Source organism: Lasioglossum baleicum, unplaced genomic scaffold, assembly GCF_051020765.1.
Source record: "Lasioglossum baleicum unplaced genomic scaffold, iyLasBale1 scaffold1776, whole genome shotgun sequence".
NCBI lineage: Eukaryota > Metazoa > Arthropoda > Insecta > Hymenoptera > Halictidae > Lasioglossum > Lasioglossum baleicum.
This window is the reverse complement of record NW_027470835.1, coordinates 18675-32161: the sequence shown is the minus strand read 5'-3', so window position 1 is coordinate 32161 and position 13487 is coordinate 18675. Positions and strand designations below refer to the sequence as shown.

Below are 13487 nucleotides of genomic sequence, written 5' to 3'. Positions count from 1 at the left end.
ACAAAACATATTTTTCACAATAAATCCATTACAAATATTATTATTAATTGTAAGAAGTACATACAACTCAGAAACTTAAACATTGTGTCCTTAATTAGACCCTGCTTCATGCTGCTATCGACTTCAACGAATAAAATCAAGTTAGAAATCTTCTTGAAGCCCTTCACACGGCAAACGTGGTATGTATTTGCTGCTTTCAGCATATTCTCCATATTCATTATGAAAATAATAATGAACCGAGAGGACGTCGGTAAGAGAGAAAAATATTCCGGTGCAGTGGTATTGTCTATAGGAATTGTGTCTCAACAAGGTACAAAAGAATATCTATTAATTGAAATATCTTTTGAAAATTAAATATTATTGAAGTTGTAACTTTTGTAGGTGCAAATTTCTTACCAAAACGATTACCCAGTCGTATTGCACTGTTTCAAATAACTATACACAGTTGGATAATGTATAATTATTACTCGGCTAGTATTGTCTCGGCACGATTAAGCGAACCCCTCGATATGATGGAAGATTCTGTAACTGTTCTTGCTGATAGTAATCTAAAAATTGCTGCAGAAGCTGTACCATATCTAAATTACTTTTTGTATGTAAGTACTATCTATGATTGTTGCTTACAGCGTACGCGTTACAGGTGAGAATAAAACTTGACCAATAATTAAAATATCGAATTAAATTTCTGTATGATAAATTGATCGATGATTTTCTTTTTTATAAAAAGTTTTGAAAATTGTACAAATCAAAGTTTTAAATTATACATGTTACAATAATACCGGTAATACTGAATTAATAGAGATTGAACTGGGAGTCGGATTATTTTCGCAAGAAACGTTGGGATCCCCTACCGGAATCAAAAGGTATCTACCAATAGAAGAAGGTATTAGACAAGTAAGTCAAGGTATTTTAGCGTATCACACGGATCCCAATACAGCGTATCCTTACGTCGAAAGAATGTTTGACTCTAATAAAATCTGCGAATTGACGGAAATACATTTGTTTAAACAATCAGTGATGGGAATGTATGCTAGTCACAATGGACAGTTCATTGAAATAGCAAAAATAGGGTGAATAATCAGTGGATCTATTTTTTTTTTTTTTCATTTATAATTGCCATTGATATTCTAGAACTTTTTTATTTTTTAAGATTAACAAAGATGTTTAATACTGGACTTCGCGATCGGCAAATCAAACATTGGTCGTCTAGAAAGCCGCAGTGTCAACCTGATACTTTGTCGACGAGAAGCATCACAATCTACGAAACTGCTCCAGCTTTAATTTTATTAGCATTTGGAATACTCGTAGCTGTAATTATTTGTATCGTAGAAAATATTGTTTACCAACGTTCGATGAGGTAAGTTATTCTATCTGATGTATAGTTATAAATATGAAAAATAAATGTTTACGTATTCTTCACAGAAAAAAGGTTGAAAGTCGAAAAGGCAGAAGTGAATCAAAAGGAAGCTTTAGCAGTGGCAATAGCAAAGATAATTTATTAGACATAAATCCATAATTTTCATATTTGTTTTCATTAATAAGAGAGTAGACTTTCAATTAGCGAATAATTTTAATTAACTTAAAATATTGTATTATGTTACTTTTTCTCCTAAAATTATAGCAAAAGAAAATAAAATAGATAGTTATAAATTATGAGTTATATTAATATATAAACAATATTAGTTGTCCGAATAGTAGATTGATATAGTAATCGTAAAACATTATAGACTGTTATACTATAAAAGAGTTTAGAATCACCAGTACTTCTTTTCTTAAAGAGCCATTATGTCAACAATGACATGTTTCTTCATACAAAATGAAAGAACGAATAACTGCTGGGAACTGTATCACGAACTTCCTACATTCAGTCCTTGGATTTACGTGAATAAACGACAACGATAGTAAGAGGAATGTATTTTCGTAATATCTTTTACTTACAATTAATCGTTGTTTCGTATGCAAATAATATAGATATAATTCGCGATTATTTCGTTTCTAAGAATGTTACCAGAGTGGCTGGATTTTCTTGTGGAATACCTGAAGGTGTGTAATCTCCATCCCGTGAGATAGAAATTTCTTAATTTTTAAAAACAAAATAATTTTTTTTGACAAATTTTTATTTTTATTTTGTTGTATTATAATAATTTTATTTTAACAAAGTTATAAATCAATAATTTAACAAACAATTAAGATTATAATTCAAATAAATATTTTGATACAGATTATCAGCTCTTCAAGCTTCTCAGCGATGTCGGAATTGGAGTAGCTATAAGCCAGTTCAAATCGACACTCAATATAACCCAGTTTTTGGACACTAGATATTGGAACTTAGGCATATTTTTGAATCTACAATGTTCAATTACAGATGAGGATGTTTTAAAAATTTTTTACGAGGTATAATCGCATTATTTATACATTCATGCATGTCATTTACTGGCTGATATACTCTCGATTTCAAGATTGATACACGCAATCTACAATTTAGACCTCGGCCCATCAGATGTTTGACCATTTACATCAGTGGTTAATTCTGGGAAAAAATATGAATCACATTGTCAAATTATTAAACGACAGCGCATTTAGTATCATCACAGATATTGCGGTAGCTGTACCGAGAAATGATGATTATATTCTGTACGATGTGTATAATCATTGCAAAGCTTGTGGAGGTCTATTAAAAATCGTAGAACTTGGTTCCTGGTCTAGAGATGCTGGGTTACATATTACTCTACAAACAAATAAATTCTCTAGGAGAAGGAATTATCATAAAATGAAAGTTAAAATTGCTGGTGTTGTAAGTAATATAAGAATGTTGTAAAAATTCCAAACATTTGCATATTCTAGAAATGAAAAGGATAATGGCAAACTTATATTATCAGTTATAGCATTAATGGTCAATTTCATAAACTATTTTTCAATGATTAAGAAATTTTAAATGCTGTATTTTATAATAAAATTAAAAGTTATCTTTTCAATGAAAAATACAAATAAAAAAATAATACGTATTTATTGATATAATTAATAACAGTAATAATATAAATTCATGATACTTTATGAATAGACAACAGATAGACCGAAAAATCAAAGTTTAGTGGAATACCTCCGAGAGAGTAATGATATTCTTATAGACAATTGGTCAAAATTTGGATTTACTATCATGGAAAACATTGGAGACTTATTCAATTTCACGTAATTTTTTTGAATATTTCTACAATGTACAATATTGTGATTACCAATAACACAAATAGTTCATGAACCATATTTTTAGTTTCGAGATAATGGAATTGACGTATTGGAAGAAAAATGATAGCATTGGACCACTTTTTGCTGTTCTCAAGAATAATATTGCCGATTTGGGATACTTTCCATCATATTTGACAATGGACAGATACAATCATGCAGATGTAATCGTACAATTTCATCCTACAAGGTATATAAATTAATCACATTTTCATATACTTTAATACACGTTATATTCTTGACCATTTGTATTATTTGATACATAGTTTAATTATTATGATAGAAAAAGACAAATCCTGGTCACAATTTCAAAGCAAACTTTTCACGACTGTGATGAAATAGGTATAACTATAATTTAAGTTACATTTGACGAAATCTTACATGTATTAATTTTACGAGTAATAAAAGAAAGAATTAAATATCTTATATCCGATCTAAAATAAGGGCTCATAAACTCGAAATTATCAATACCTTACTATTTTCATATTATTTTAATGATATTTAATTCTTCAAATTATTTTTACAGGACTTGCTTTATGTTTCTTACTGTGCCTGGATCAAAAGTAGACATGAACGTACTTTTTAGACCATTCGAAAAAAATGTTTGGTACATGATCATTTTATTAACAATAATTATAGTTCTTGTTTTATGGGCAGCTTTTAAACTTGAAAAACATGTTACAAACACCAATTATGATTCGACAGGTCTTATTATTGTCGGCGCATTATGTCAACAAGGTTTGTTAATAAACGATTTATTTTGATTGAATAATATTTATTTATTACACATACAAAGTAAATGACTTCATAAATAATAATAATTATAATATAATATTAATTACTTACAAATGAAATCATCACTAATGTAGAATTATATTCGATATTTTGATATTACAGGATTACCATTTGGCAACAATCAATTTTCAAGCCGCGTTGTTTTTCTTCAAACGATGATCTTTGGTTTACTCGTGTATAACTATTATTCAGCATCAATAGTATCCAGTCGATTGTATGCACCTTTAGATAGAATGAATGATTCATTATTTTCATTAGTAAAAAGTAAAATGAAAATTGCATCGCACAAAAGTGTTTATTTTGATGTTCTATTGAATGTAAGTCTCGATTTTATTATACATAACTTAAACCATTTTTCTTTATTGCATGCGAAGATTAAAACATTAAATCTGTATGATCAAAAATCATTCTTTAGTCTCCTGCAAAAGATGTTCAATATTTTAAAAAATATTGGGACACCATACCAGAAGAAGAAAAATTTTGTTCAATATCAGATGGTGTAAAAAAGATGAGTGAGTCTGGATTTGCTTATCACGCAGAACCTTATCTCGTTTATCCAGTTATAGAGCGTGTTTTTGATAATGAAATGATCTGTCAGCTTACTGAAGTTCATTTGCGTCGGCCTACTGCATTAGGGTTTTGGTCATCTCCAAAGAGCAAGTTTCACGAAATAACAAAGATAGGGTAAGAATTTTAGAAAAATAAGTTCTCAAAAATAATAAATAATGTATATTATATTTGCAAGATTAATAATTATGTAATTATAGTCTTATTAGGATATACACTTCGGGGATTCGAAAACGAGAACTGACACGTTGGAGTACCAGAAAACTTTATTGTGATAAAGACAAACACTATGTAACAAGTGTGACGATTAAGGACACAATACCAATTATACTTGTCTTACTTGTTGGCATTATTTTATCAGTTATTATTTGTTTTGTGGAAAATATAATATTTCGTACAATACGAAGAAAGCAGAAATAGATAATAGAAACAAATAATATTAATAAAAAACAAGAACAAATAAATACCAATTAGATAAACGTAATCAGGCAAATGTGGTGGATAAAAGTACAATTATAGTAAAGACCAAAGTATCTAGTTTTAACAAAAGAAAAGGAATTTTACAATAATAAAGTTTTAAGTTCTAAAATAAATAATTTATGTTAATTCTTTATCTCCTTCCAAGAAATAAATGTATGGTAAAAATTAAACTACTAACTTATAATTTCTTATCTAATGTATAAATTAATTTTATTAAATAATCTATATAGATTACATTATTTAAACATAAAATAAAACTACCATGTACTGTTGATGTTATTCCAAAGTGCACATATTGTAAGAAAATGATTTTTTGTTATATGAAACCTTAATAGGTTTTAATGATTTATATATTATACTTTTTATTTCTTTTTCTTCGATTTTTTGTCAGTTGAAACTAGTGATGTTCCAGTGAGATCTGCTAATTGTTTTTTAAATTTCAATAATTTTTCCACTTCCGGTTGCCATACTGACTTCTTTTCTTTAGCTTTTAATTTACGTACAATATCACCCTAAAATGTAAAAGATAAAATATACAAAAATAACTATAAAGTCAAAACTTTATGATATTGTTAATATGTTATTTTATTGTACCTGTTTGGCTATAGCATCTTTTAAATTTTCAATGTCACTCAAAGCATCTCCATTTTGTTCAGGTGTAGAAACTACTTCAGACTTTTTACTTGTTTGTTCGGATGGCTTATTTTTTTCGCTTACGAGATTACAAAACTTTTTTTTTAAATCTGAGAAAATTTGAATTTGATTGGATTGCCAACCACTTTTATCGTGCGTGGCTTTCAGTTCTTCAACTTTATCATCCTGAAAGAAAAGAAATACATATTATATGCAACAATTATCACAATTTTTTGCATTATGATATGAAGTATACACTAACCAATTTTGTAGCTGTATTGTCCAAAGATTTTATATTTCTACCATTATTCGTAGTTTCTTGCTTACCAGCATATTTCTTTCTTAATATTTCTACATCCTTGTCTTCTATCTTTTTAAACAAGGGAGATGGTTTACCAATTTTATGACCCGTTGGAAGTATATTCATAATAACATCAGGGATATATCCATAACTATTAATGTGCAATCCTAATTGCGATCTTAATTCTCGAGCAGTACTTGGCATAAATGGTGCCAAAAGAGCAGACAAAAGGCATGCCAAATTACAGCAAATACCGATGATTGTTCCAGCTCTTTTTCTACAAACAATAAAGAAAAGTAGAGTATTACACTATGTTTAAATAAAAAACGGTGGTGTCACTTAGTTCTACTAAGCAAGTGTTATTCATAAGTTCTGTAACAGACCTGGAACATAATTTAATACATGAAAGTTGATTAACAGTCACAATCAGTTTACAGGATTTATTTTACAGCATAAAATTAAGTCATATAACAGCAATCCACACTGAACAAGAGTACCTAGGAAATAAAGATATTCTAATCTCTAATTTAAAAAATTATTTTATAATATGAATTTCCAACGAATAAAATAAAGATAATAAAATAAAATGGTTAAAGCATGCAACAATATTTTAAATGTTTATAAAATTAAAATGTAAATATTTTAAGAACATAAAGTATTTGTACAGAAAAATGTAAAGGTCTACAGTAAAGGTCTACAATTGGGGTATCTAATATTATATATGTAATTAAAACTAGCATGCCACTTACTTATCATTATCAGTTCCTTTGATTTTCACCCATGGTTCTTGGAATTGCATATACTGATTTCCATGCTTTGATATTGCTAAAACGTGTTTTATACCATCGCGTAATTTGGCTTGCTCTAAAGCATGTATATAAAACGATAATTCACGTTGAGCTAATGCCAATAATACTAAGTCATCTTCCTGAAGTTCTATTGGTGGTACTTTAGACTCAAAATATCTTTCCGCAAATACTAGAGCCCTGTTTATTAAAAATAATTCTTAAAAATATTAAAAGAACCAATAAGCATATTATTTATTATGAAAACACACACACACACACACACCTATTAACGAAATTTCCAAAATTGTTTAACAACTCGCTATTATTTTTAGTTGCTAAATCTACCCAATTAAAATTTGAATCTTGAGTTTCAGGTCTAACGTATGCAAGGTAAAATCGCCAAACATCAGCTGGTATACCTGTATCTCTAGCATCAGTTCCAAACACTCCAATACCTCGTGATTTAGAAAACTTTGTATCTTCATAATTAAGGTATTCTAAAATTAAGTTTAACTAAGAATAATCATTTAAATAGAAAAATATATAATAATATAATTACTTTTATATTTAATATATGAAATTCCTACCTGTTGCCATTAAATGTTTCATTAATATATAACCTTCGTCAGCTGCTAATAAACAAGCAGGGAACATTATAGCATGAAATGGAACATTGTCCTTTGCCATAAACTGATACAGATTAACTTCTACATCTTTAGGCTTCCACCACTGTTCATATTCTTTTGTGTACCTTTTTGTGATACTGATATATCCGAAAGGTGCATCGAACCAAACGTAAAACACTTTATTTTCAAAACCTTTTACTGGAACAGGTATTCCCCACTTTAAATCTCTAGTTATACATCGTGGTTTGAGTCCATCACGTAGCCACGGTTTTGCAACCACTCTTGCAACGTTTGACCATTCTTTTTCCACAATTGAAGACCATTCATTTAACTTGTTTTCTAACTATATAAAAAAATATTTTTTTTCATGAAAATATCATAAATTTATAACAAAGTAATGTCATATGGCATCACAATCAAATATTTACCTTAGGCAAATCTAGGAAGAATTGTTCAGATTTCTTTTTGATGGGCCTATTACTACATACTTTACATCGTGGAGTTATTAAATCTGTTGCATTCACTAAATGACCGCATCCATCACATTGATCACCACGTGCATCTTCATATTTACATCTTGGACATGTTCCTTCTACAAATCTATCTGCTAAAAATCTGTCACAAGACTCACAAAGAAGTTGATCTACAGTCTCGCTTAATACATATCCTTGTGATTTGATTCTTAAAAAAAATGATTGCACAATTCTGAAAAATAATTCATACCTATATAATACAAATACATCTACCATTTTAATAAATATGTAGCATATGAAAAATAGTTAATAACTATAATAATAACTATAACTTGTAGTTTAAAACAATAAAACCTTAAAAAATTACATTCTATAATGCAGGTAGTACAAGATCCATCTTACTCTGTTTGTTCGGGTGTAGTAGTACGACCAAAATGGTCAAATCCTATGCTAAACCATCGATAGATATCATTATGTATATCAAAAAATTTATCACAAATAGCTTGTGGCGTCGTTTTTTCTTCTAAAGCTTTGGCTTCTGTTGCAGTGCCATATTCATCAGTACCACTAAAAATTTTATTGATGTTTAAAAATAAATATTATTGTTATTAATATTACTAAGACCTTAAAGTGAGTACCTACCTAATAAACAAGGTATTATAATTTCTTTGTCTACAGTATCTACAAACAAACAATATATTTTGAAACAAATATTTAACATTAATGCAATACATACATATTATAATACTAACCTAGCAAAAATATCAGCAGAAAGGACACAACCAATAATATTTCCTAAATGAGGAACATTGTTAACATAAGGCAATGCTGATGTTATTAAAATATTTTTTTCTCCTTTTTTTGGTAACCTAACAATCACATATAAATTTGTATCAATTGCATATTGATATGTTTAATTATTTATTAAAACCATTCAAACCTACACAGGATAAGGAAAACTTTTTGCATCAGGATATGACTTAGAAGACCAATTCCTTGAAATATTTTGTATTTCTTCTTGACTAACTGCATCTGCTTCCTTTTCTTTAGTTGGACTAAGCTGATTTATTAAAATGATTTAATGATTTATATGAAATATTGCATAATGAAAAATTAATAATTACCATAGTAAACTTACATCTACTAGTTTAGAAGGTTGAAGATTTGGAATAATATTATTAACAGGAAACCAAGATGCAGCTTGAATACTGAAAATTGCTTTTAAGCCCCTTTCAAATTTATATTCTTTGATGGCATCCTAAAGAAATGAAATATGCAATTACAATATATAATAACATATACTAATTGAAAAAGTAATATTAACAGACAATTAATGAAATAAACTGTTTTATAAAATTGATAACATGAGACTTTTATACCTGAATAACTGGAAGTATTTCAATATTGGACAACCAATCTTTAATTGATAAATATTCTTTGCATAATTCATTTCCAATTTCTGTAACTAATATAGTAGACCACAGAGTTACCCAAATACATACATCTGCCAATGATAAGTCATCCTAAAATGATTTAAGTAAAATATTAATTTTAACACAACAATTTAACTGATATTATATTTAAAATATTAATACCGTTCTCATAAATTACCTTAATTAAGTACTTTTTGCCTTCTAACTCTTTATTAAGTTTTCCTAATAAAAACCATAAACATGACTTCTGTGTAGTTTTATAAATTCCTGTACTACCGTAGAATGCTATTGCTGGCTGCAAAATATATAAATTATAATTTTTTTATTAATATAGTTTATTATAAATAAATCATAAATAAGCACCTATAACTAACTCCTTATTTTTACCTGTAATTGAGATATCTCCCACTCTAGCCACTTATTATTTGTCAATGTTATCTCTTCAGATGACGGTGCTATGAGCTGCATTGCTGCGTTAGTGCTAAATAGCACTAACCCAGATGACAATTCAATGGAAGGTAAACGGCCCAAAAAGCTTGCTATGTACAAAATATAATAACTCATTTTACATTAGTTATAACAACAGTATACAAAAATAATTTAAAAATTAGAATTTTATGTTAATTTCAATTAGAATTTCTAATCAAAAAATTTGTAAAGTAAAAGAATAATTTCTTATTGTCATATTAATGATCATTAAATTAAATTTTGATCAAAATAATGTATCTACTTTAACATCAAATATATTATTTTTATTAGAAACTATTACGTTTTATCATTTTTATTTAAAGGATTACCAGATAATGAGATTTAAGATATGAATAACATAATACATGTGTATTTGTTAAACATTACTGATTAAAAATAAAAAACCAATTACAAAATCTTAAAAAATTAATGCGTTTAGAAAGTATGGAAAAAATTCAGGTGAAAGAAACATATAATATTTCATCATATGTTCAGAAATCAAATTATATGAAAAAGAGAGATTACCTTTCTTACCTTTTGGTTTTACCGTTTTTATATTAACAGATTCTTCAGTTAGTTTAGCTGCGATTACTAACTTTAATGTATTCGGATTGCCTTCGTTCGTTGAAATATTCATTTTTACTAATAAGTTAATAAATATTCACAATAAATAGATGAAAATATTTTCAGCACACAACCGACACATGTGAGCGACAAGTAAATGCGGTCTGGAAACGGATACCATGATAGTTTCACAGCACATTGCCAATCTATTTAGAACCTATTAACCTCAAAAACGTTGAAGTAACTTGTCATTCATGTTATTTACTTAATACCATTCATTACACTGTTTTGAATTATAAAGGAACAAATCATGTAAAGAGTAACCATTTATTCGATTAATATAATGTGATATGAAATTTAACAAACACTGAATAACAGTTGGTAATACTGTAAATTGTTCCATTTACACAAATTTTAACTGTAATGGATATACTTATTATTATAACAATCAATTACCAATGAAATCTATAAACTTAGGCATTTTTACTTATTTTTTTACTAATTTTACTATGAACTGCTTTTCTGTGACATAATACGTAATAAATATTTTTATAGATATAAATATACCGGAAACTAGTGCCCTCTGATGTGAATTTTGTACATTATTAAGAAGAATTTAATTTTGCGATTATTGCTATTTAAATTGTATAACAATTTTTATTATTTTTGATATTATTTAATGTAAAATTATGCGTAATTGAAAATAAAAATTTGTCTTATACGACATATCTTAAAACAATTTATATATTACAATTTTGTTTTTTTCGGAAAATACCCTTATATTACTTAAACGGATTATTGTTATATATATTAAAATTGAATAAAAATGTTTGTTTTATTGATTTGGATTTTTATAAATCGGATATTATTATCATATTGTGCAGAAAATATTGTATTAATCGTTGCTGATGATCTGGATATATTTCTTGATGGCATGGTAAATATGAAGAAAAAAAAAATATATTATAAAATGAACAAACGTAAAAGTTAATTAACTATTATTTTTAGACACCGATGAAAAAGACATTAGATATAATTGGAAGCAAGGGTGCAACATTTTCAAATTGCGTGAGCTAGAAATTTCATTTCCTAATAAATAGCTATTACTTATAATTATATTTAAATAAATTTTTTTTTAATAATTAGTTTGTTGCTTCGCCTATTTGTTGCCCAAATAGAGCATCAATTTTAACTGGAAGATATCAACATAATCATTTAGTAGTGAATAACTCGGTTAGTGGAGGATGTAATAGTCTTCAATGGGAAAAAATGCAAGAACCAAATACATTTGCTGCATATTTAAAAAAGGAAATGCTTTATAAAACATTTTATGCTGGAAAATATTTAAACCAAGTATACAGATGTAAAATATATAAAATTATATAAAATAATTATTCTTATATAAGAAATAAAATTTATTTCAAAATTTTATATAGTATGGCTCCAAAATAGTTGATGGACATACACGGGTACCAATAGGATGGGATTGGTGGGCTGGACTTATTGGAAATTCCAAATATTATGATTATTCTTTGTCTGTAAATGGTACTATAAAAGAATATGGTAATAGTTCAAATGACTATCTTACAGATGTAATAGTAAGTATAAAAAAAATAGTGTATTTATCATTTCATTATTGTGTATTTCAAATTATATTTTTTCAGAATAATATGGCAATAGATTTTATTAAGGCCCATAATTCAGATAGTCAACCATTTCTTATGGTTTTGGCACCACCTGGACCTCATGCACCTTTTATACCAGCAGTGAGACATGTAGATAAATTTAAAGATGTTATCGCCAAAAGGACACCTAATTTCAATACAATAGTAGAGGTATTTGTCATGAATATTGACATTATTATATTATATTATTAATATACATCATTCAATAGGATAAGCATTGGTTAATACAAAGAGGACCATATCCACTTCCTGACAATTTGTTACCTCAGTTAGATAAAATCTATAGGAAGAGGTGGGAAACATTGCTAGCTATAGATGAGCTTGTTGAAAATGTATATCAAGCTTTGAAACTACAAAATCTTTTAAATAATACTTATATTATATTTACATCTGATAATGGATATCATATTGGTAATACATTTTATGTTTACACAAATTTTAATACAACTTAGATTAGAACTAAAAAATATATATAAGTCAATTTAATTGCATATTATTTTATAGGTCAGTTTAGTATGCCAATAGATAAACGTCAACCATATGAAACAGATATTAGAGTCCCATTATTAATACGAGGTCCTGGAATTATACCTTCAAAAATTAGTGCACCTGTTAGCAGTGTTGATTTGTTTGCAACAATTTTGGAGATAGCTGGTATACAACATTCATCAGATGGAACTTCTGTCTTAAAAAAAAAATTATCAAAAGATAGAACTCTTTTAATAGAGTATAGAGGAGAAAGATCTAAGAATTTACCATCATCAGGTTGTCCAAGTGATTATGATCCAAATCTAACAGTATGTATCAGAGCTATAGAAACAATTGTACACACAATATTTAACATATATTTGATTCTCTTGAAATTTATAACTTTCACAGTTATGTATGAAAGATATGGCATGCAAATGTCAAGATGCTGCAAATAACACTTTTAGTTGTATACGACGTATATCACCAGAGTTTAATAATATTTTCTGTATATTTGAAGACAATAAGGTATTATTAATATGTTACAAAATATTGTATAACATTAAAATAATCTTTCATGATATTTATTATTCTTTTCATAGCATTACATTGAAGCATATAATATAACTACAGATAAATATCAAATGGAAAATATTGGATATAGCATGAAGCATCATCATAGATATAGATTGAAAAAAAGTCTTAAAAATATGAGTATTTGTAAAAATGAAAAATGTATTGTTACAAATATGGAAAATGTATATAGCTAAGTTTCAATATATTGCATGTCTCATAAATTAGTATTTCTTATTTCGTCGAATATATTTTAAATTGATACTTATCAATTTAAAAACTTTTTAATCACATTGCAAAATAGTTGTTATAGAGTTATGTATAAATCGAATACAAAATAAATCAAAATGGTAAATTATTACAGTGCAACGTGTTATTTATTATTTTATTTTT

General features: G+C 27.4%; 3 protein-coding genes across 3 annotated transcripts; 2 read left to right on the top strand and 1 right to left on the bottom strand.

The window, feature by feature from the left end:
* Nucleotides 1-98: 98 nt before the first annotated feature.
* Nucleotides 99-1516, top strand: LOC143220974 (ionotropic receptor 75a-like; the record flags this gene model as incomplete). Its single annotated transcript, XM_076446520.1, is given in 6 exon segments — nucleotides 99-310; nucleotides 382-596; nucleotides 800-854; nucleotides 857-1070; nucleotides 1151-1357; nucleotides 1423-1516. Coding segments are annotated over 6 exon segments (997 nt in total), but the record flags the coding sequence as incomplete, so codon positions are not given.
* Nucleotides 1517-5444: 3928 nt separating this feature from the next.
* Metrs (methionyl-tRNA synthetase 1) lies at nucleotides 5445-10441 on the bottom strand. The gene is made up of 16 exons (XM_076446519.1): nucleotides 10339-10441; nucleotides 9724-9875; nucleotides 9515-9631; nucleotides 9283-9426; nucleotides 9042-9161; nucleotides 8848-8963; nucleotides 8656-8772; nucleotides 8546-8584; nucleotides 8306-8470; nucleotides 7859-8135; nucleotides 7392-7773; nucleotides 7088-7301; nucleotides 6766-7002; nucleotides 5978-6293; nucleotides 5677-5901; nucleotides 5445-5594 (listed from the first exon to the last, which is right to left on the bottom strand). The coding sequence occupies exons 1-16, from the start codon at nucleotides 10439-10441 to the stop codon at nucleotides 5445-5447; spliced, it is 2874 nt and encodes a 957-aa protein (XP_076302634.1).
* A 753-nt stretch (nucleotides 10442-11194) lies between these two features.
* Nucleotides 11195-13279, top strand: LOC143220971 (N-acetylglucosamine-6-sulfatase-like; the record flags this gene model as incomplete). The annotated part of the gene is made up of 9 exons (XM_076446518.1): nucleotides 11195-11305; nucleotides 11377-11436; nucleotides 11515-11721; nucleotides 11805-11966; nucleotides 12033-12203; nucleotides 12263-12464; nucleotides 12558-12850; nucleotides 12933-13049; nucleotides 13124-13279. Coding segments are annotated over exons 1-9 (1479 nt in total), but the record flags the coding sequence as incomplete, so codon positions are not given.
* Nucleotides 13280-13487: the final 208 nt, after the last annotated feature.